At 31.2% G+C, this 25837-nt stretch overlaps 1 protein-coding gene across 7 annotated transcripts in view; it reads left to right on the top strand.

Annotated features, from left to right (window-relative positions):
* The window catches only part of UbcE2H (ubiquitin conjugating enzyme E2H), a 96259-nt gene that overhangs the window by 6204 nt on the left and 64218 nt on the right, over positions 1-25837 (top strand). For all 7 annotated transcript variants that reach the window (XR_015042702.1, XR_015042703.1, XM_085822310.1 and 4 more), the window contains exons 3-4: positions 15191-15265; positions 15374-15413. Coding sequence is in view for 5 of the 7 variants with exons in the window: in XM_085822310.1 (XP_085678436.1) it covers positions 15191-15265; positions 15374-15413 (115 nt within the window). In the remaining 2 variants the exon portion in view is untranslated. The remainder of the gene's footprint in view (positions 1-15190; positions 15266-15373; positions 15414-25837) is intronic.

The raw sequence follows: 25837 nt of genomic DNA, 5'->3' as shown, positions 1-25837 counted from the left end.
TGTTTGTTATGTATATGTTTGGGGAGCATATTGCAGTATGTAATGAAAATTAAAGTAGTAAATCTTTGAAAAGGTTTTAAATTCTATATATCATTCATTATAGTCCTAGATTCTCATTAAAAACTTCATTAATAAGTAAAAAAGGCACTAAATTGTATAGGTTGATTAAATCTTTCATATTCTTAAGTAAATTTATGAATTAAAAAAAGTTTTGTTTTCATGTTAATTTGCTGCAGCTTAAATAGCTAAAACAAGCAGCGATAAAGTTTATAATTGTTTTGGATGCTACAAATTAATGTATTTTTTGCCTTTATAATCCATGATAGGTTTCTTTGTTTCCCTGTTCCTGTTGTTATTATTGTATATTCAGTATATAACTCTTTGAGCAGCAGCATGGGTTTTTGGATATGTTATGAAGACCTGTATTTAAACAGCATTTAGTGGCTGAATTTGTATATTATTTTAGTACATTAGAAATCCAGAAATCCGCAAAGCTTGGGACCAGAGGTTGTGCGGATTTTAGGATTTTGCGGATTTCAGGATAGAAAAGATAAATCGTAGTAGTTAATATGTATGAAGGATCAACTGACATGATTTAAGTAGGATTCTTGTAAAAATGCTTGGTTAAAATATTGTATAATCATGTGAAAAAATACTTGGATTAGGTTTAAGTATTTATTTAAAAATTGTTGTAGTGATCAGATATTTAAATCATATTTCTGTAAACCACTTACGTGTCAGTGTACCTTCTTGATTCTAGGATCAGCAGTCTTCTCAAGAGATTGCTTCAGTTTCAGCGGTGGACAGTAATGCTCATGTTTAAGAGACAGTATATTATAGTATCAAAATTTGTTGATCTGTAATTTTTTAAGTATTAACATATGTTTAATTCTCTAATTATAATAATTTAAAAAGTTGTATAGTTTTTGTACTTTAAAGATTTCTGTTACAAAATGTGCTTAATATTGTGCATTATGGGCCTTATTTGATGTCTTTTTGGTGAATAATAATGATTAGTCCTTTTTTGTGAGCTATGTGTAAGCAGTGAAACTTTGAAAGAATTATGTTAGGAAGCATTTCAAGAAAAAATATATAAGAGATTTAATGAGATAAAAATGTTGGCTTTCTTATTTATTTTAAAGAGCGTTAGTGCTAAAGTAATGCTTTCTCTTACATGTATATTGATGATTGTATAACATGTATGCAAAATTTATCAATTTTTTAAATAATTTTTTCTATTCTGTTGTGGAGAGCAAAAAAATACAATAAATTATCAGATGGGTACTGCATGTAATGTAATAAGTTTACTATTTAACTGATAAATCATGAAGTTCTTATTGGTAATTTGATAAAGAACATATATTAGTATGTGCATATGCCCCTTGTTATTGGCAAAGAAAAAATTTTCAGTCTTCAAAAGTAGTTTTAAAAATTGTAATAAGACATGCACATAAAATGGGCAAGAAATAGTGACATATTACACATAAGCTTTATGTGTTTTTTAAATAGCAATTAGCCTAACATTAAGTGAGAGGACATCTGTGAAAAATTGGTATATGAATAATTATTGCTATGAAAGAAAAAAAAAAAATCTTGGATTATATATTATATTTGTGGAATTTCACTTGCTGGAACATGTCTTATACAAAATCAGAAGTCAAACAACAAAAATCAGCGTTATATTTACCAAATTTTCACAGAACTAGTTTCGATGGTTTTACCGAACCACCATCTTCAGCTGCAAAACCGCAAATGAACCAGATAGGAAATAATGATAAGATAAGATAAGAAAGCCTGGACAAGAATAAGCAAGTGGCGCCATCTGTTGGTGAAACCAGAAGTAAAACGTAATTTCTTTAAAGGCCGAAGGCAAATTTGGATTGGAATTAGGATCGTTAACTAGAACAGAAAGATTTTTATGAATGTGAAATGCCTCTAGAAAATCCAGTTCTCCAATGGAAGATGTTTTTTGAATAATTTTGGCAGCAGAAAAACTGAAAGTGTGGTTTTCGGACCAACAATGTTGAGCAACAGAAGACTTCTGTGTTTCCTTTTTTCTAACATATGCCTCGTGTTCCTTGACGCGAAATTTTAAGGCTCTCTTAGTCTGGCCAATGTAAATTAAACCACACTGGCAAGGAATCCTATAAATACCCCAGGAATTCATATCCGGAATGGGGTCCTTGAGTATGGAACTCGGAATTTTAGTGATGGGAGAATAAACAACCCGAAAGTTAAATTTCTGCAAAATATGTGCAACTTTATAGCTAATTGATGAAAAGAAGGGAATGACAACAGAATTTTTATAATCTCCTAAAACAAGAGTGTGCCTTTTAGTGTGTTGAGATGAGAATTTTTTAACTGCTTGATTAATAATGTTGGGTGGAAAGCCCCTGTCATTCATTAGCTTCATTTTATTCCTATGTTTTCCGTGCTCTTCAAGTTTGCTCCTCCAAACTAGCCCTTGATGAAGAACTAAGTTATTTAAAAGCAATAGCTATTGACAGGGGCTTTCCACCCAACATTATTAATCAAGCAGTTAAAAAATTCTCATCTCAACACACTAAAAGGCACACTCTTGTTTTAAGAGATTATAAAAATTCTGTTGTCATTCCCTTCTTTCCATCAATTAGCTATAAAGTTGCACATATTTTGCAGAAATTTAACTTTCGGGTTGTTTATTCTCCCATCAATAAAATTCCGAGTTCCATACTCAAGGACCCCATTCCGGATATGAATTCCTGGGGTATTTATAGGATTCCTTGCCAGTGTGGTTTAATTTACATTGGCCAGACTAAGAGAGCCTTAAAATTTCGCGTCAAGGAACACGAGGCATATGTTAGAAAAAAGGAAACACAGAAGTCTTCTGTTGCTCAACATTGTTGGTCCGAAAACCACACTTTCAGTTTTTCTGCTGCCAAAATTATTCAAAAAAACATCTTCCATTGGAGAACTGGATTTTCTAGAGGCATTTCACATTCATAAAAATCTTTCTGTTCTAGTTAACGATCCTAATTCCAATCCAAATTTGCCTTCGGCCTTTAAAGAAATTACGTTTTACTTCTGGTTTCACCAACAGATGGCACCACTTGCTTATTCTTGTCCAGGCTTTCTTATCTTATCTTATCATTATTTCCTATCTGGTTCATTTGCGGTTTTGCAGCTGAAGATGGTGGTTTGGTAAAACCATCGAAACTAGTCCTGTGAAAATTTGATAAATATAACGCTGATTTTTGTTGTTTGACTTCTGATTTAGTATTTATTCGGCGTGTTATTGTGTCTTAATTATGTCTTATACAGTCAAAAGTCGTTAATCCAGACTCGTCGGGGCTTCGATTCCGGATTATAGATCATCAGTTTAAATCTCATAAGATGGCATGCAGAAATTATAAAATTAAAAGTATGAAACCATAATTTATGAAATAAAGAACAATTATGATCTAAAGGGTATCAAAATTTACAAAAAAAAAAAGCTTAATATTTATTTGTGTACTTTATTAAACATTTCTTTCAATGTAAGTTGTTTAAGTTGCTTAGTTTTATGTGATAATACTTTCTCTTTAACTCTATAAACAGACATAATTTCTTCTTCAGTTACAAAGTTCCGCTGTTCAAGTCCCGTTAATTGCTGTGTCGAGAATACAGACTAATTTGTCAATCGAAATTTTTTCGTTTTCAATAACCTCTGTGTAACTTCCTTCACTATCGGAAGCGAATTATAATGATGAGGAATTTGATTTAAATCATATCAAAGACAGAGTACATCGAGATGAACTACTACATTTAGTAAGGAATTATAAGCCAAATAAAATAAAAACATCTGCTCTGAAGATAAGAATAGTGCTGACAGATCAACTTCCAACTCATTGCGCGCCATGACGTCTCCCCCCCTGCCGCAGAGCAGCGTGAAATTGATAAACAGATTTCGGAATGGTTAGAGAAACGAAGGATATGCCTTTATCCATTTTTTGCAGCAATTCCACTTTTTGTTTGATGGACATCGTCAAAACATACTTTCGTTTTGTAGATCCTTTGAGAGCTCCAGCATGGGAAATTCTATTTGACATAATCGAAAGTTCAAGCTTACTTTTATAAAATTGCTCTAACAGTCTGCAAAAAATAATACGCCGGATCCAATTCAAAGATTAAGGAACAACGCAATCTGCAATATTAACTGAAATGGATAATTAGATAATTTTAACTTATACCCTCCGTTATACATTAAATGCGAATGCGTAAACGTATTATGTGCATGCGCGCACGCATATTCGCAGCTGTACGCATGCACAGAAAGTTTGTAGCTTTGAGGTACGGATTATAGATCGTTCCGGATTATGGGCGTCCGAATTAACGACTTTTGACTGTATATAGTCTATTGTTAGCTATAATGAAAATTAGGTTGATCTTTACAATATGGTAACTGGTAGTTTGGCGACATTTTGGAGGCGATAAAGGTTACTACCTGGGACTTTGGTAATAATGTGAGCAGTACTCAGTTCCGATTACGCATTATTTTGCGTGAGGGAAATGAGAGATCATGGGATATGTCATGTGATATTAATGGACGAATTACGGTTCTTTAATCGGAAAAGGGGGGAAATTGGGAAAAAATGTGGAAATTTTGTATTTAGCTTTATTCTGTGTTGTGTGAAACAGTGTTGTTTAATTTTTGGATCCCATGGCCCTAACTAAAGTGAATTCGAAATGGGTATTTAGGCATTGTGATAAAGAGAAGTTTGCTTTTTATTTAGCGGAGGAAGTATGGAGGAAAAATTCGCAGAAAAAATCTTTCAATAATTTTATTGAATGAATTAGAAAAGTGTATCCGCCACGTAATCAAGATTCTGAAGAAGATTAGGTAAGTTAGTATTTTTAATTATTTGAGGATATTATTTTTATGCATTGTTCTAAATGTAAGGTGGAAAGGAATTTGGTATTATTGGGAAAATTGTTATTAGCAATCATTTAGTTTCAATTAATTAGGATTGTAAGGTAATTTTTATTAATTTAATGTATGTGCTCATTTATATTTTAAGTAGTGTTTTTGAATTTAATTATATTTTAATGAAATAATAGTTATTTTGTGAATTTTATGTTTGTAGGAATTTGGTATACGTTTAAGTTGAAATAAACGTGCATGGAAATAATTTAAATATTTGATACTAAGTATTTGTAATGCTTGCGGTATGAATTCGTTGGTGACGTGTATAATGTAATAGATGATTTAGAGGTAAAAGTTTTTGGATATTTTATTTATTTTATATGTGGAAATGTTCATATTTGTAAAGGGTAAATACTTTTTCGCGATCAGGTAATTTCATATATGTTCTTTTTACCGGGTTTAAAGATTGAGAAAATTGTCATGTATTTTCGTGAAATTTTTCTAATTTATGAGAAAAAAGCAGTGTACATGGATATAGTGAAGAGTGTGCGCAATGCCATTTTTGTGCAATTCTGGGATATTTTTTTAAGTAAAAATAAGTCGACGTGTACATGGTTTAGTGATATTTTAATTAAATGATAGTTATTTTGTGAATTTTATGTTTGTAGGAATTTGGTATACGTTTAAGTTGAAATAAACGTGCATGGAAATAATTTAAATATTTGATACTAAGTATTTGTAATGCTTGCGGTATGAATTCGTTGGTGATGTGTATAATGTAATAGATGATTTAGAGGTAAAAGTTTTTGGATATTTTATTTATTTTATATGTGGAAATGTTCATATTTGTAAAGGGTAAATACTTTTTCGTGATCAGGTAATTTCATATATGTTCCTTTTACCGGGTTTAAAGATTGAGAAAATTGTCATGTATTTTCGTAAAATTTTTCTAATTTATGAGAAAAAAGCAGTGTACATGGATATAGTGAAGAGTGTGCGCAATGCCATTTTTGTGCAATTCTGGGTTGTTTTTTTAAGTAAAAATAAGTCGGCGTGTACATGGTTTATGTGTATGTGTTATTTTGAAAAACGCGTAAGGAGTATGGTATTGTGCACTTTTTCCCAATTTTGCAGTGAATATTTGTCATGATTAAGCAGTTTTGTTTGATAAAATTTCTAGCATAAGTGTAATTCGGCTAGTAGATTGTTTGAAGAAGTGTTCAGTAGATAAAAAGAAAAGAAACATGTCTTTACTTCATGAAGACAAAATGGCGACGGGGAAAAAAAATAGAGGGTTGCTGTAGGAGAGTTGGTTGCCAAATTTTTGCCAAAAAATCGCCAAGTTACCATAATGTAAAGATCAACCGAAAATTCTTTATTATAGAAATAATTATAAAAAAACTGAGGGCAAAGTTAAGAAAATCATTAAATTATTGTGTACTGATTATTCTAAAAATTGAAAGTAGTGATGATGTTTTTTGAAGTAGAACAAAAGGCAGTAATTAATTCTCCCTTAAATCCTTTACAGAATGTGCAGCTGAGATCTCTAATAAAAAAGTTTGAAAAGTAATCATTGTTTTGTATATGATCAACTAAACTGACAATATGCTTTTAAAGAGTGCAATTAGAAATTGATCAAGAATTTATTTCTTTATGATTAAAAACTGTTTTAAAAAGAGTTTCATAGATATAAAATCTGTATAAATTTAACATACAGTGCTTATAATATTTTTGTTACAATCAGTAAAGCTTGTTGAAGCATTTTCTTGGGAAAATATTATTTTAGATGTGTATCTCTATTATATGGAAATTCATGCTTAGAAATAATGGAATTTTTAATAAAACTAGTAAAACTTTTGTTAAGAAGGAAATTGTGGAATTAAAATGCATTTATTAGAACAAAACTGATGTATCAAATTATCAGATGTAGCATTATTCTAAATGCAGAAATTTTCTAAAACCTCTTGGCTATATTATTATTGAAACAATCTAGTTGTAATAAAGTTTAATTTTTATTTATATGTCTCAGCCTTTGATTAAAGCTATGAATATGATTTAATTACTATATTTTATTCAATTTAAGACCAAGATTCAAGTATTTTATGAAAAACCAGCTGTGATCAAAAAGAAAAAATCAACCTGAAAGAACCGGAAGTAGTTTCTGCTGGGAAAATATATTCCAATGTCATATTATTTCCTAATGATTACCGAATCAATATGTTTAGAGTTTGCAAAAACTTCTTCAGCTGCTGTCTGATTTTATCTAAAAATTTGAATCTCAGTTGAGAGACTTTAATTTCCTCAATGCCTTATATATTTAATTTTATATTTATAGTGCAGTTTATTTCTATACAGTTTTGTATCACCTTTTTTTTTTTTTTTTTTTTTTTTTTTTTTTGTATCTAAAGAATTGTTTATGTAGAATGAGTACCCAAAGGATACACAGTTAATCAAGCGTGTTGCAAGGAGGTCAGACAATTCGTAAATGAATGAGAAGAAAAATCCTGAAATATGGGAGCTCTTTATCATGAAAACATGCCTTTCCATAGTGCTGTATCCATTCAATCATTTTTGGCTAAACAGAAGATCTTGGTTTTAGGATATCTATCTTGCTGCTTTCGCCTAACTCTGTTCAAGTTTGTTTCCAGAAATCAAATCTGTATTAGAAGGAACCAGCTATTGGATCCATTGATGCTAAGAAATAAAAAACAACTGAGCTGATGAACAAACTATTGTTGATGTTATAATTGATGAAGGAATTAGCAGAGAAAGGATTATATTGAAAAAAGAATATTTCTGTTGTGTAATTTAGTAAACATAAATATGGTAAGAGCAGTACAGAATCCCATAATTTTTTAGCAGCACATTGATTAAGAAGTGGATTGACATTGTAGAAATTTTTATCATGTATATGTTAATTTCTTTTAGTAGTGTAAAATAATCTTTAAAATGTAATTATTTCTTCAGATTATCAAAGATTATAATTAGCTTGGTTGTCTTTAAAAATTAGAGCCAGAAAAGTTTTAAGAGAATTTTGAATTTGTGTTTTCCTGGAGATTTTATTGATAAAAAGTGTATAATTAAAATTATTTCAATTCGTTAAAAATCTGTCTTATTTTAGCTGTTAAAAGTACAGTCGTGAAAAACCTGAAATAAAGATTTTCAATGCCAGAAGTTTATTATAATTTTGCTTAGACACAATGGGTATGTTTAAATTGGATATTAAGTAATTTATTCTACCTGCTTTCTAAAATTCAAGGCATACCAGAAATTTTTAGAGCAACATCTTTAAAAGTTAGACTATTATCTTTATTTGGGCAATTTTTTTAATTTTTATTCTTGCACGCATACATTACTGAGAAGTACTTATTCACTGTACATACTGATTTTTGAAAGAAATGTACATTGCAGATTTATTGGCCTTCTTCTTCTGCACATACTACTTTTCATTAAAAGGATGTATTGGTATATTAAATTTTAGAAAAGGCTTTTGGAAAAGCTCTAAATTTGTCTTTGATTTTTAATTGCATAAACTGAGTTATTGAAGAAAACTTTGAGCCCTAGTTTCCTGAAAAAAATAGAAGGCAGGTCTTAATAAATACTTTTCTACTTCTAAATTCAATATATAATGAAAAAATAATAATAATAAATGGTATAAATTATATAACTGCTTGGGATTTTTCATAATACCATAATAAGGCATTTATCACATTTATCTTTCCACAACTGCCAATTCGTGGAAAATGCTTGCAGTCTCTTAAATAGTAGGCTATCATAATACGTAGGGAGTTCAAATGAAAACCTTAAAAACGTAATAAACATTTCCAGTGCCATTTTTTAATTTGGCAGTACAGTTACCAATGCTTTTAAGAATGCCCAACGTATGGCAACGTTCTGCAGAGAAGCGAAATGTGGCCAGAAAATCAGTTTAAAATGGCTGCCCAAACTGCGATGTGTATCAGTGAAGAACATCATTCTGTCATACATTTTCTTAGCACTGAAGGTACAAAGCCTATTGAAATCCATTGGCAAATAAAATCTAGTATTGTATGAGCAGCGAGTGTACGAGTTGGAAGTTCAGAAATAGCATGACATTTATGGCATATGCTCTCAACCCATATCAGGCACACCATGTTGTGACACCAAAGTCTTACAGCAGCTGAAGCCATTGAGATGGACAATCTCTGTGTGACAGTGGATGAAATAGCCACAAATCTGAACATTAGCCATGGCTCGACACGTCACTTTATTCATGATGTGTTTAAGTATCCCAAAGTTTTTTCAAAATGGATACCACACCATCTGACTCCACAACTGAAAGACTGATGCATTGATGCCTGCAAAGAATTTTTACGGTGCTTTGAAGCAGAAGGTAATGGCTTCCTTGTGAGAGTCATTACAGGTAGTCCACTAAAACAGAGAGCAAGCAAGAAATGGCTACATTCCTCATCATCCAAACCCAAGAAATTCTGGCTGCAGCCGTGACCTCTGAGAGGGAGAAGGCCATGACACTTTATAAACATGGGACATTTTCCGTCCGATGTTATCGTCGAAAAGTCATCTGGATTTTAAAATTTTTGTCAGAAATATAACTTTATCATGTTGCTTAGTTAATTAAAATAGCTGAAAGAAAGGAGGCTTTATATACATTTTTTTTCACTTTTTAGGCTTTTTACAGATATTTTAATTAATTTTTGTGCATAAATATTGAACCTGAAAGAACCGAAGAACAAACGAACATTTTACAAAAATTTAAACACTGTTGAAAGTTGCCACTGTCGTGATAAATTGGGAAGGGGTTCTTAGGATAATAATTAATATTTTATCTATGCTCAAGTATTAATATATTCGTGTTTCAGAGCAAAATATATAACCATCAACTTCTATATATCCAACATATGTAAATGAAATACTATATAAATTAGCTAATAAATGTGATAAAAAATATTTCATACAAGAAACATACCTAAATCTTATAACAAAAAAGCCTTCCAACATTCATATTCGAAATGAGATAACATAACAAACAACATAAACAACTGACAGTATTTAAAAAAACAACATAAACTATGCAGTGTTTGAAAGTTACCAAAAAAAATTAACAGAACTACTATTTCCAATTAATAAAAAATCATTTAGTGTTTCAAATAGCGAGCTATTAAAAGTACAATAATTAGTAGCATGATTTTTAACATCATTTCTGATTATATATAACGGGTGGCCATAATTAAACTCACAGCGTTCTGTAGCACGATCTGTTTGCGAGAATGATGCCACATTTTGTAGGAAGATTAAACAAAACAGGGGAAGAAGGATTCCGCGGAAAAAAAAAATTAGTTCCAGAAGTCACCGCTAGGGGAATATTTGCCGCTGTGTAATAGAAAATAGAGTGTTAATAAATTCAAATCAATACGGAAATTACCTTTTATTTTGCATTCAAATGAGGTTCAATGTGGCTGCTGTTGTTGTGGACCACATATTGCATTCTGTGCACAGTATGCACAACAGCAGAAAGTAACGTGTCTGCAGGAATCTCCCGTACAGTCCGTAATATGTTATGTTTTTTTGCATGTGTGGAGTTAAAAAAAATATCCAAACAGTATTGTAGCTGGAGCCTGAAATGAATTCACCCAGGATGAATGTTTTCTGTAGTTTCTCCAAGTTTATGGAATAATTTATCTGAATATGAATATGTTTGTAATTTAATGTCACACCTGATGCAATGAACTCATTATATTTTAGTAAAAAAAAACTTACTAATCTTACGTCTACCACTAAGTGTTTGTGTATTCCTAAATGATTTCTTATAACAAACCTGGTTCCATCAGCGCAAAGAATGTTTCAGTAAGGTATATGCGATTGTTGCAGGATTTTCTTACAAAGGAAATTAAAAATAAGAAGAATGGAAAAAATATTAAAATCAGCTTAGTGTTGTACCATTAAGAGTAAACTCAATTCATTGTACCATCAAGTTTTATGTTTGATATCTACAGAAGAAATTCTGTTTCTTTATCCCAGTGACTTTCAAAGAATCAATCTCCATTATGACAAAGCAGCAAATCATACTTCGAAAAGGACCATTGCTTTCATTAAAAAAAATAAAAACTGAAACCAGGTATTTCATATACAGTCAAAAGTCGTTAATTGGGACTTCGGCGATTCCGGATTATCGATTTTTCCGGATTATAGATCATCAGTTTAAATCTGGTAAGATGGCATGCAGAAATTATAAAACTAAAAATATGAAACCGTAATTTATGAAATAAAGAACAATTATGATCTAAAGGGTATCAAAATTTACACACACACAAAAAAAAAAGCTTAATATTTATTTGTTTACTTTACTTTCTTCGCTATCGGAAGCGAATTATAATGACGAGGAATTTGATTTAAATCATATCAAAGACAAGTACATCGAGATGAAATACATTTAGTAAGGAATTATAAGCCAAATAAGATAAAAACATCTGCCCTGAAGATAAGGATAGTGCTGACAGATCAACTTCCAATTCATTGCGCGCCGCAGCGTCCCCTCGCCGCAGAGCAGCGTAAAATTGATAAACAGATTTCGGAATGGTTAGATAAACAAAGGATATGCCTTTATCCATTTTTTGCAGCAATTCCACTTTTTCTTTGATGGACTTCGAAACATACTTTTGCTTTGTAGATCCTTTACATATTAGTAAATATATATCGGAAATTCTATTTGACATAATCGAAAGTTCAAACTTACTTTTATAAAATTGCTCTAACAGTCTGCAAAAAATAATAAGCCGGATCCAGTTCGAAGATTAAAGAACAACGCAATCTGCAACATTAGCTTAATTAGATAATTTTAGCTTAGCTTATACCGTCCGTTATACATTAAACGCGCATGCGTAAATATATTTTGGGCATGCGCACACGCATATGTGCAGCTGTAAAGGTCTTATGCGCATGCGTCAATGCGACGCATGTGCAGGAAGTTTGTATCTTTGAGGTCCGGATTATAGATCATTCCGGATTATGGGAGTCCGAATTAACGACTTTTGACTGTATGCCTTTTTGATTCTTGCAAAGTTCTTTGACATTTCACCTATGGACTATTATCTCTTCACTGTGTCACTTATGGATTATTAATGGACTCTGTAAAGTAGAGGATGAGGAATGGAAATCAGTACCCCTGAAAATTCTATCAAATCAAAAAAAAAAAAAAAAAAAAAAAAAAACACTCCTTACATTTTAAACAGTAATGAAAATGGCCTTGAATTCATTCTAAAAATACGTGAATACAGAGGATGTATTATGTATATTATAATTCAGTATATGATTGAGTTACTTTTTAAGACTGCAACTCAAATAGCTACTTCTGCTTTTTATTTTAGAATTTTTTTTTACTTACATAGCAGATTTTCCTGTGAAAAGTATACAAATTTTTACATTACTTATTTCATTTCAATTAGTTTAAAAATTCATTTGCTGTAAAGTACAGGTAGAATATATATTAGAAACCAAATTTTTGTCTTAAAAAAAAAAAAAAAAAAACCTGGCGTGCAACATAAATACTATTTGCTATAAATATTATATCAACAAAATGCTTATTTTTTATTATTTTAAGCTTTTTTTTCACTTAAAGTCTGATAAAATATTACTGGTTTTGGAAAAGTATTTGAATGGATCATATAGTTCATCCTCACCGGGCAACTGTGAGCACAAACACGCATGTGCCATTGGGATCAAGTTACTATTCACTGCATTCAAAGAGCACAAATTTCAGGAGGCAAAAAATTACTTTTAAGTAATGTAAGAAAATATGCTGATCATTGTTTGTAACTAAATGTTTGATTACATTGTGTTTAATTTTGTGCATATATGTATTTATATATTGTTAACAATATGAGTGTTTTATAAGCTTAATTTTGCTGTATGTACATAATTTGATAATAAAGTGTAATAAATAATTATATACTGTATAAGAATTGTTATAATTATTGAATTTTTATATTGTAATATTATCATTACTATTAAATCTAATATAATAGTTATTATAATTGATTATATAAGGAGCAATTCCAGAAATAAGGTCTCCTGCACTTTTTAATATACAAACAACCACTTATTTTCTGATTTATTTGTATCAATTAAGAGGTTGAAGACTACCTTCTCTTTCTATATAATCACCACTTTGGTCAATGCATTTTTGTAGATACCATGTCTTACCAGCTCACTGCCTTCAGGAAGTGGATCTCATCTTTCACCTCATTGTTAGAGAGTAACCCTCATTCAGACAAATAATTTCTTCACCCTAGGGACTAAGTGGTAGTCACTGTGTGCCAAGTCCGAAATACATGGTGGGTGGGTGATGATTTTCCAATTAAAGTTTTGTAGGAGAGTGATGGTTTGATGGACAATGCATGGGCAGGCATTGTTGCAAAATGCTTATGTCCTTGCTCAACATTCCTCTTACCCATTTCTGAATTGCCCTTCTGAGTGTCTTCAGTGTTGCACAGTACCTGTCAGCATTTATTGTAAGTCTGAAAATCAAGCTATAATACGTCTCTCTAGTCCCAAGACACAGCTGCCATGACTTTAACAGGTTTGTTAACAGCTTAGATGAATAGGGCTGCCCCCATTCATTTAACTGCTACTTGGTCAAAGTGGTATGCTATGCTCAGGTTTTGTTTTCCTGTGACAGTTGAGTCCAAGTTTTCATTTGGATAGCAGAAGAAATTTTTGGGAAAAATGAGCTCATTGCTATTTACAGTCTCTTATCAGCATGCCATCGGTCATGTTAGAGATGATTATAAATCATGTCAATTATTAATTTGAATGGTGACGTTTTAATTTTTTCAGTGCTGTCGGCATTATCTAAAGAAAAACACTGAAAGATGTAGTACATGGGTTTATATTAATAAAATAATGGATTAACTTAAATTAATTTAAAGTTGAATATTGATATCTTTAAATAAAACAGAATTTAAGAAAATAATTGGTTATTTTCAGAATTGTAGTAAATGAACTATTTTTTAAACATGAAAAGAGATCTTGTTGATGAAGGATGGGAATTCACATTATAAATTTAAATTTTAGTAGCATTGAAATACTTACCACTCCTTAAACAGTTCTTCTATGGAATGCAGTCTATTTGATTATTCATGTGTTTCTGTTAATCATTTCCTTTTCTAACATAGTTTTAAAATTCATAAAATAAATCAACCATTTTTTTAATTCCCAGATTATGACCCGATTATTTTCAGTTATGTTTGGGATTTAGAACTTCATTCAAGGAGACAACCAGGATTTCTTCTTTCTCTCTGGTATTTCTTCCACATTTTAGTATTAGAGACACTTGACAAGTTTGAGAATGTCTTTATCTCAGTTAAGTTTTAACATGAATACATATGATAAAATGTGAACTTGGAAATAAACACAATCAATTGCAATAACATAAAAGCAGAACTGAATTATTTCTGACAGTTCTTGACTGTTGATTTGTGACATCTTAATTACTCAGACAAGGAATTAAAAAAAAGCACTAAAATATTAGTATAAACAGTTTAGAAATGCATGGATCTTTTAAAGGTGATATTCACAGCACAGAATTAAGCCTATGTGATAAATTATGCTATTTTGAGAAAGTGTAAAATTAATGATAGATGCAATTAACATCTATTTTCTCTACAGTTTTATTGTTATGGGAAATTTAGAAATTTATATGTATCATTTGTGATTTCTTTGATACATAAAATATGTCAATTTTATTGTGAAATGGAACATTTTTTATTTACGATCTCATTCAGGTTAAGGAATGGTTGATGTAGAATTATTATCATTATTTGTATTCTCAAAAATATCATAAGGAAGTAATCACTATTAGAGGAGAAACCTTACTTATTTTCCCCCCTTGTTGGTTGGTATATTAGGAATAGAAGGAGAAAATGCAAAATTTTAAATAAAGTTAAATGTTTTACAAATAAATTAATATGATTTATAATTGAAAGTATCTTAGAGAAATATGCTAATTTAAAAAGAAAAGTAAAAAGCAACCTTATATTTGCATAATTTTTTTAATAAACTATCAGTTTAAAAAATGTCCCTCTTCTTCAGTTATCCCTAAAAAGTGAGGTGTGTCCCATCATATTTATAATCAGTTGAATTTTATTCAAAATTTGTACTAATCTGTGGTTTCATTTTTTTCCTTTATTTTATATTCATAATATCTTTAAAATTGGACCATTTGAGTCTTTAGATATTTAACATTTCTCACGCACATATGCACATGTGACACTTTTTTTTTAATAGACTATTTTGTATAATTTATTCTTTCAGCCCCTTATGAAGGTGGTGTATGGAAAGTCAGAGTTGATTTACCAGAAAAATATCCTTTCAAATCACCATCTATTGGTAATATATTATTTTGTTGCAATTCAAACAAATTTATTGCATGATTTACATGTGTTTCATAAATGGATGAAAAATATATTTCCTAATTAGTTTTTTTATTCTCTTTAGGTTTTATGAATAAAATATACCATCCAAACATTGATGAAGTGTAAGTTTTTTAATTGTATAAATAATTTAAGTATGCAGGAAGTAGTCAGGTTTTAGTAATTAGTTTAAAATCTTAGTTTTTCAATGCTTTTTACTATAAAAATTGTTGTTTAGTGTGTACTTCAAATTAATCAGTGCTTCTAGATCTTATTTATAAATTAAATTAATTTTGTTTCCATTTTTGGTTTAGAAAGAGTTAATATTTGCTTTTTTATGCACGAAAAGTGTTTCTTGATTATATTTATTTGTACCTTGTATTTGAGTTTAAATAACAGGCTGAATAATGATTATTGGAGGAGTTAAAACAGTAAGAACCAGTGTAATATTCATAAATTTGCAGGACTAGTTTCAAAAGTTTAAATTTAGAAGCTTCATCTTCAGCTGCAGAAGTGCAAATGATGAAAGATAAGCCAGTGATAAGGCCATAAGAATGAGAAGGAGGAAGTCAAACTAATGGTGCCATATATTGATAAAAAATGGAAACAACTCTGAAATAATTTCCATAAAAGCTGAGGTAAATACAGACTGGAATTGTGATGTCTCTAGATAATCCAAATCACCAATGCAAATATGTTTTTTGAATAATTCTGAAAGCTGAAAAATGAAAAATGTGATTTTTCTTACCAACTGTGTTTATTTTATCCTAGCATAAGCCTTATGTTCCTCAGTGTGAAATTTTAAAGCTGTCTTAGTTTGACCAATGTTCATTAAACCACACTGGCAATGAATCCTGTATGTATCCAGAAATTCATATCCAGAATGAAATCTTCAGTATAAAACTTCAAACTTTATTGAAAAAACAGAAAACAATCTGAAAGTTGAATTTCTGTAAAATACTTGTAATTTTATAGCTAATTGATGGAAAAAAGGGGAATGACAATAGGATTCTTATCTCCTAAAATAAGAGGGTCCTTTTTGATGTGTTAAGATGAGAATTTTTCAACCAATTGTCAATAGTAACTGCTTTCAAGTAATTTAGTTCTTGGAAACGAGTTGATGTGGAGCAGCAAACATGAAGCGCATGGAAAACAAAGCAATAAAATACAGCTAACTTCGGTTCAGTCAAATGACATGATTTGAAGTGTGGTGGAAGGCAAACTAATGAAGGTTTTACGGTAAACAGTAGTACTAAGTTGGATATGTTGCCTATGTCCAAGATGTCGAGGTAGTAAACTGAATAGCAAGATCAGTGGAATTCATTATTGAAAGAACCGTATTTAAACCATCTTTATCATCAAACAGGGTATTGCCAACGTAGCCGAACCACACACAGATGTTTAAAATTTCAAGTAATTTTGACTCATGCATACAGATATCAGCAAGGATAGGACTAGGAGGGCTTCCCATGGCTAATCCTTCAGTTTGGTTCTAATACTTATTTGGAAAATATGTTGGTTTCAGACAGAGTAAGGAAAATTAACTCATCAGTGTCAATACAGAAGTGAAATTCTGTAAAGTCTCATTTCTAATATTTAAGTGTGCTTTCCACTGGAACACTGGTGAATAATGATTTTATGTCAAAAGAAACCATGAATTTTTTAGGGAAAGTGCTGTATATTTATTTATTTACTTTTTGATGAACTATTTTGAATTTTTTATGATGTAACTCTTAGCCCTATCCCAGCTGATAACTACATGCATTATCATGAATCCAAGTTATTTGAAATTTTAAACTTCTGCATATAATTCTCCTATGTTGATGATATATTTAATATCACATGATTAAATAAATTTCGTTCGATAATGAATTCTATTGATCCTGCTCTTTAGTTCAGTTTTTAATTTAAGACATTCAATTCCCTTCGTGATTATGTGCAACATATCCAACTTCAGTACTATTGTATACCATATGCCTTCATCCGTCTGCCTTCTACCACACTTTAAATCATGTCATTTGACTAAACAGAAGTTAGCTTCATTTGATTGCTTTGTTTTTTGTGCACTAAAGTTTGCTCCTCCAAATCGGCTCTTGACTATGAACTAAACTACTTAAAAACAGTTTCTGTTGACACAGGCTTTTCACTTAACATTACTGACTAAGCAATTAAAAAATTCTCATCTGAAACCCCTCAGGGGCTCACTTTTGTGAGTATGGGTGTGGCAATCCTGAGGTACCCTAGCCCTTAAGGGGATCATCTTTTTGGTGAGACATGGGTCACGATCCTAGAGCCCCTTAGTGATCCAGTTACTAATGCTATAATTCAGGCAGCTGTGCTCTCCATTAGCATGGGAAATTTTAGCATGGGTACCCCTACCTTGCGAAACCTTTTAACGTTTAAAAGAGCCAAAGCAAATGCACGAAAAGTAAGACAGCAGAGCCAAAGGGTTTCCTGGATATCGTATGTATCATCAATGACATCCTCTATGCCTGGTAAGCGAGTTTAGGAAAGAGAAAAGCGTGTGAAATATATAAAGACCACTCACTTTCCTTCTTTGAAAAAGATGGGCGAGTGATTAGCTCTATAGAAGAAATTGCGAATACTATTGGTGAGACCTTTGCTGCTGTTTCTTCCAGCAGAAAATATTCACCTGCATTTCTTTCTATCAGGCAGTGCACTGAGAGAAATCCGATTGCTTTTATCTCTTCCAACTTATAATAGAGACTTTACCGTGCTAAAGAGAGCTTTGTTGCAGACACGTAGGTCTTGTCCAAGTCTTAATGGCATGAATTACGAAATGCTGAAGCAACTATCCAATAAGTCACTGACTGCCCTTCTCGCTCTTTACAATAGGGTGTGGAAGGAGTGAAATTTTCCCAGTGCATGGAGGAGAGCTGTTGTGATTCCTATTCCTAAGCCAGGGAAGGATACAAGGAATCACTCGAACTATCAGCCAATTACCCTTCACAAGTTGTGTATGCAAGCTGTTTGAAGAAAATGGTTAAACGGCTGCTTAGGCTACTACTTGGAAAAGAATAATGTTATATCCTCTTACCAAAGTGGTTTTTGAAAGGAAAGAACAACTATAGATAACATGCTCCTTTTGGAGACATCCATTTGAAAAGCTCTTGTTAGAAAAAAAGTCTTGTCTCTATATTTTTTTACATTGAAAAAGCTTATGATAAGGCATGGAGATACGATATACTTCAGGATCTTCATGACAGTGGCTTGCAAGGCAACCTACTATTTTTCATTCAGAATTTTTTAAATGCTAGAACATTTCAAGTAAGGATAGGCTCTGTTTTGTCGGATGTTTTTGAACAGGAATAGGGTGTTCTTCAAGGCTGTGTGCTTAGTGTAACCCTGTTCAGCCTAAAAATAAACTCTGTGCTAAAAGAACTTCCACCCATCATTTCAGGATCTTTATATGTTGATGACCTACAAATTAGCTGTTGAGGAGCAGATATGAGACATGTAGAGAGGCAGTGCCAGATTGCTTTGAACAGGGTTCAGGAATGGGCAAATAGACAAGGATTTATGTTTTTGAAACAGAAGACTGTGTGAGTGCACTTTTGTAGAAAGCGAGAGATTCATTCTAAGCCTGAATTATTATTTCAATAGGTCAATAATTTCAGTTGAAGTAAAATTTTTAGGTGTGATTGTTCGACCGAAAATTGACTTTTCTTTCTCATGTCATTAATCTGAGAAAGAAGTGTTTAAAAACACTAAATATTTTAAAAGTATTGGCGAACACCTCCTGGGGTGCAGAGCGTTGCTCTATGCTTCGCATTTCCAGAGCACTTGTCCGATCTTGGACTATGGCTCAGTTGTTTATGGATCTGCTCGGTCTTCAGTGTTGCTTAAACTAGATCCTGTTCATCATCAGGCTCTGCAAATTTGTTCTGGAGCCTTCAGATATCCTATCCAGAGCCTTTATGTTGACTGTAACAAACCATCATTTAATCGAGGCATTAGCAGTTGTCCCTTTTGCAGTATTTTAATATTTTGTCAGAACCTGAACATCCTAATAAGCTGTGCTTACTTGATAATGTGTGTGACACTTTATTTGAAGCACGTCCATCCTGCATGCCTTCCTTTTCCTTTAAGTGTTTGACCTGCCATTGAAGATTTCTCCCTCTCTGTTATGTGTCCCCAAGCAGTGCAAACTTTTGAAATCCCATTTGGAAAGTGCACAAATCCAGCTTCTTGATGTTTTCAATCATCGTGTGAAGGGAAGCACTAATGAGATCATTTACATTATTACTTCACTGAGCACAGGCACAAATATAGCAGTTATCATCTGATATATACAGATGGAAATAAGTGAAATGATCGTATTTGGATGGCATTTGTAATTGAAGATCATATAGAGGGCAGATGCTTGCACCATGCTTTATCAGTCTTATCATCTGAATTAATTGCAATATATTATGGTCTTTTGTATATTTTAAAGCTCTGTCGCAAAAAGTTCATAGTTTATACACTCGTAAAGTGAGTGCTCTTAAATCAATGGAAACTTTTCCCAACACTCAGAATCATGTGGTATTGGTTGTTCTCAAGATTTGTATAAACTCAACGAGTCGAGGATATGAAGTCCTGTACTGCTGGGTTCCCGGGCATGCAGAAATAAAGGGAAATGAGCTGGCAGATATTGCAGCGAAATCTGCAGTTGAACTGTCCAGTCACCTCATCCCTTTTACAGTTGTTCCTGTTGTGTCATCAAAAAGAAGATCTGGAAAAAAAAAAAAAAAATGGGCAGCAAATTTGGGACATTCAACTTCAAGTTGAGAAATGTTAAGCCTAGAATTCAACATTGGGATTTTACTGGAAATCATAAGGAGGAAATTCTTTTGACTCGCCTCAGAATTGGTCATACCAGAGTGACACATAAGTACCTTTTGAAAGCTGAGAATGAGCCTGTTTGTTTGAAATGTAATGTTTGTGTATCAGTCTGTTATATTTTAATTGAGTGTCCATGTTTTAATAGTCTTCATTAGAAATATTTTAATAGCTTTGACTTACCTCTTGACCATTAAATCGGAAGAGAGGTCAATAGTAATTTATTTTATTATTTAAAAAAGACTGTCTTTTATTACCTAATGTAATTTGTTTTGAAAGTTTGTGTATTGTATTTTAATGTGTGCTTTTACCTTGTTTTTATATGACTTCATCCTCTGGATTTGGTACATTTGTCTACCTTTGTAATTTTTTTTTATTTATTTACTAGCAAATTGTTTTGATTTTATAAATTTAGATCATCCCACCTTGTCTTTGGTGCATTATAATCACCTTTGATTTTGCACCAATAATCTCACTCACTCACTCAGCATCTCAAAAAGCACCCTCTAGTTTTAGGAGTGGTAAAGTTTAGGAGATTATAAGAATTCTGTTGTCATTTCTTTCTTTCCATTGATTAGCTATAATATTGCATGTATTTTATAGAAATTCAACTTTAACCTTTAAAACTAGTCCTGCAAATTTATGAATATTACAGCAATCCTTGTTGCTTTAATAGCATTATATTTTATATTGTCAGTTCTTCAGTGTATTTTAATTCTTCAATATAACTCTTTATTTGGTTGATATACTGGTAATAACATGAATGAGTTTGTAAAGCTTTCTTAAAAAAAGGATGACATCAGATATATATCTTTTGATATCTTATTTTGTTGGTTAAGTTCTGGAAATGAATTAAATCAAGGGATATACCATTATCTGGATAAATAGACATTGCAAATATCAGATTAATTATAGTAATTTCCAGCAAAAGTTATTAAATGCTTTCTGAATTTCTGAGAGATGATCTTATATAATCATTTTACAAAAACATTTAATCCTGTGTTAGGTACGTACATTTTTGTTATACAATTAGGCATATGGGTGCATCACCCCACTTATTAAAATGCATCTGGAATAAGGAAAATCATTTTTGTGTTACTGCTGCCACAACAAGCACCAATAATTAACATTCAGTTACTGAAAAACGCTACACCAAAAATCAATCACACTGTTACAAACTTGCAACAAATATCACTGTGGGACACCTGTCACTCGTGTGCTTGATCTAGGATTAGCATGTTTATTCTTTTATTCCATTTCGTTTTTGGTTGGCATAATGCTTTCATTTAATTTTTTACTTAATATTTACTGTAATATAATAGACAGAAGTATGGAATAATAGTTTGCATTAATGATTCTTTTTACTTTAATCTGTTACAGTTATTCCATCATATTAATTTAGTGTGTAAAATCTGTATTGTATATTATGCAGTGAAGAAGTTAAAGTAAGCAAATTTCTTCTTAAAATGACCTGGTCTCTAAACTGAGCAATATTAAGTTATATTTGGAGCATTGTTGCCATATCAAATGTTTATGAAGATTGTCGTTACGTTAAATAGGTTATAGTTAAGGCAGTACCTAAACTAGGGTTTGGTGACATTGAGTCATCCAGTTTTCCTGCAATGTTTCTGCCACTTAGCTTCTCATAGACTATTGTAAAATTGCTGTGGCATACATTGTTCTAATGTCAGCATTTGTACTATCTCGTGTACTAATTTGATCCAGTTTTTTTAAGCGGTATTTGCATAACAGAAAACTTTTTTTCTTTCATATGTTTTTATTAATAATTGAAACTACTATTTACTATTTATTTTATTTATATAAAATATAATTTGTGTATTTTCTTTTTCTATCAGACTTCCCAATAATAATGGCTATGAAACTTTCTGGGGTGATTAAATATGGGAATAAAACAGCAGATTCAAATGACATTTTTCTGTCCACTGAGTGAAGCGTATGAAATGGCTTGTATCCTGCAATATCTGAGCTGCTGATTGTCAGGTGTGATGTATCTGTGAAGTTTCAAGTATTCTATCATCAACGAGTCCCCTGTCACTCACTCTTTAGAATTCAATCTATATATGCTTAAAAATTAATGCCACTTTGTTTTCTGTTGTACGATCTGTCTCAAGACCTATGATAATTTGCTGGCCTTTATTGGATGTTATCTTGAATTACTTTATTGTTGCTGCTGAGGATTTTGGCTGCTTCAGCAAAGTTAAAAAAAAAAAATCTATCCAAAGTATTTGTCGTTGTACACAATTTTTTGGGGGGGAGGGAGTTGTTCTTTATCTACCATTGTGGTTGATTGATGAAAATCGGGGTTTTTTTATTTGATGTCTCATTAGTACTACTTAGGATATACATATAGTAGATTTATATACATCATAGGATATACATATAGTAGATTTATATACATCATTGTTCTAACATACGCATTTTGAAACAGAATCAGACTTTTCTGAAATGGCATGTTGAATTTTTCCCATATTTCAATTCTCATAGTTGTACCAAAGTACCAAGTTTTGTAAAAGTCATGGCTGTATTTTTTTTTTTAATTAGCCATCAAACTTTTATCCCTGCAGTGATAAATGGATTTGGCATACATTTAATAATATTGTTTTTTAAATTTATCCTTTTGTAATTTAAAAAATTTACACTTAATCCAAGTAAAATTGATAATGTTTTTCCTTATTTTAAATATTTGCATTTTAAAGTAACTTTTATAAATTTTTCAAAAAGAAATTTGAATTATAACATATGAAATTTTATAATAGTATTAAAATGGATGTATTTCTAGACATCATACAAAAGATTAGTTTTTATTCAAAATTTTCAAATATATATGTAAATTCAGATATTGGCACATTTTGAAATTTGTCATATTTGCTATAAGCATTAGCAACACCCAATTTGGTGTATGCATTTTCATATAGTCTTCAATAAATTGCAAAGTTATTTTTAACCCTTAAATTTTCATATAAACTATATACAGTCAAAAGTCGTTAATTCGGACACCCATAATCCGGAATGATCTATAATCAGGACCTCAAAGCTAAAAACTTTCTGCGCATGCGCCGCGTTGACACATGCGCATAGGCGTTTAAGCGTGTGCGTAAGACCTTTACGACTGCTCATTTGCGTGTGCACAAGCGCAGAATACATTTTTGCTGCGCGTTTAATGTATAACGGACGGTATAAGCTAAAATTATCTAATTGTGTATTTTAGTTAATGTTGATGATTGCGTTGTTCCTTAATCTTCGAATTGGATCCGGCTTATTATTTTTTGCAGACTGTAAGAGCAATTTTATAAAAGTAAGCTTGAACTTTCGATTATGTCAAATAGAATTTCCGATATATATTTACTAATATGTAATTTGTATCTACAAAGCGAAAGTATGTTTTGAAATCCGAAATCTGTTTATCAATTTCATGCCCCGGATTGGAAGTTGATCTGTCAGCACTATCCTTATCTTCAGGGCAGATGTTTTTATTTTATTTGGCTTATAATTCCTTACTAAGTGTAGTATTTCATGTCGAAATCAAGTGCCTCGTCATTATAAGTCATTATAATTCGCTTTGGATAGTGAAGAAAGTGACCCAGAGGTTATTGAAAACGAAAACATTTCGATTGACAAATTAGTCGGTATTCTCAACACAGCAATTATAGGACTTGAACAGCAGAACTTTGTAACTAAACAAGAAATTATGTCTGTTTAATAGAATTAAAGAGAAAGTATTATCACATGAAACGAAGCTACTTACATTGAAAGAAATGTTTAATAAAGTAAACAAATTAATATTAAGCTTTTTCTTTTTGTAAATTTTGATACCCTTTAGATCATAATTGTTCTTTATTTCATAAATTACGGTTTCATATTTTTAATTTTGTAATTTCTGCATGCCATCTTACCAGATTTAAACTGATGATCTATAATCCGGAATCGCCGAAGTCCCGACGAGTCCGGATTAACGACTTTTGACTGTATATGATTAATAATATATGAAAACTACTTTTTACATTTATAAATTTTTTTATATTTTTTTAACCATTTTATTGTCTGCTGTTTTACTTAACTTCAGTTTTATGTACAAAGAAATACATTTGCAGGTATAAAAATGGGGTAATCTATTATTGTTATGTTTTTCTTCAAGTACGGGTTTCGTGGATTTGGAGTGAATAACGACGACACTTGATGAAGTATTGAAACACAATTTATTAGCCAGTATTATTCAAGACAAATCCAAAAGCATGTTTACACTCATCGAAAAACTACTATAAACACGCTGAAGCAATCAGCTACACAGCCTCCAGGCTATAACGGTAGAGACAGCTTCATTGCAAAGCACCAGAGTACAGCTCCTGACTTTGCTCGGTCGTTCTCTAAACTCAACGTACTCTCGAGATTGACAGGAAAAAAGCCCACAGGAAAAATGCTCGCAGGTATAAATGCTCACAGGAAAAAAGCCCTCACAGACATATGCCCACATAGAAAAAAGCTCACATAGAAAAATGCTCACACGGAAAAAAGCTCACTTAAATATATTCTCACATGGAAATAAGCCCATTGATAAGCAAAATGTGTAGGAATATCCTTACATTAAGCAATAAATAATTAATCGATTTGAACATCAAACACCTACTTGAACTTTCAAAGAAAAATTATTTAAATTACCAAAACATCTATGGTATATATATATATCAAAAACTGTATGACTTATGTGTAGATTCATTTGCTGTATAAGATTAATAAATAGACCGTTTTGAATTAGAAAAACGAGAAGAGGAAGGGGGAAAAAAATGAAACAGAATATACAGCGAAAAATAATTACAATTTCATTGTTAAAAAAATAAAATAATAGTAAATATAAGTTGCATATTTTATAATATAAACATTTAGAAGAATAAGCAGATAGAAATAATTATATTATTTAAATTACGTAAAATACCTTGTTATATATAAATCATAAATATATATGTCACATAAACTTACTAAATATTAGCTAATATATGTAAATATATAATTTTATCATCGATTTCATCATCGTTTCTTACATGTTTCACGATTACTAGATGTAAGTTTTCATACCTTCTTTTTTTTTTTAGTAAGCCCTGTATTTAAAATAGCGAATAATAAACGTTGACAGACTAAATCTTTTTTCAGTCCGTCAAACAAAAACCACATACTCAGATGGCTAACAATTAAATAATGAATTTAGCACTTATGAAAGCTTTTGTAACAATTTGTTGTTTTAGGAGATTTTTCGAAGGCTGCTTCATAATGATTCCTCACTTCAATTGGAAACTGTGGTCAAAATTTTTTTGGCTCCAAACTTTAACTACATTCAAACATCAATTTCTATAGATACACATCAAAAGTATGCAAAAATAGAATAAAAAAAAGAAAAAGAAAATATTGGCATTTACAGGGGGCAGTGGTGTAAAATATTACAGTACATGCAAAACTTTACTATAGTTATCATTCTTTTATATACCGTCTCTGAAAAGATTAATATGAGCATTTGTCCAATAATTTTTTCAAATGATCAAATAATTTTTCTTTAAAAAATTGAAGTAGGTGTACGATGTTCAAATCGATTAATTACTCATTGTTTAATGTAAGGATATTCCTATGTATTTTATTCATCAGTGGACTTATGTCCATGTGAGCATATATCTATGTGAGCATTTTTCCATGTGAGTTT

This window comes from Stegodyphus dumicola, chromosome 8 (genome assembly GCF_044657685.1).
Source record: "Stegodyphus dumicola isolate Sdum_Otavi_A_Nest chromosome 8, ASM4465768v1".
Lineage (NCBI taxonomy): Eukaryota > Metazoa > Arthropoda > Arachnida > Araneae > Eresidae > Stegodyphus > Stegodyphus dumicola.
Note: the sequence above shows the minus strand (reverse complement) of the source record. Positions and strands in the feature narration are given on the sequence as shown.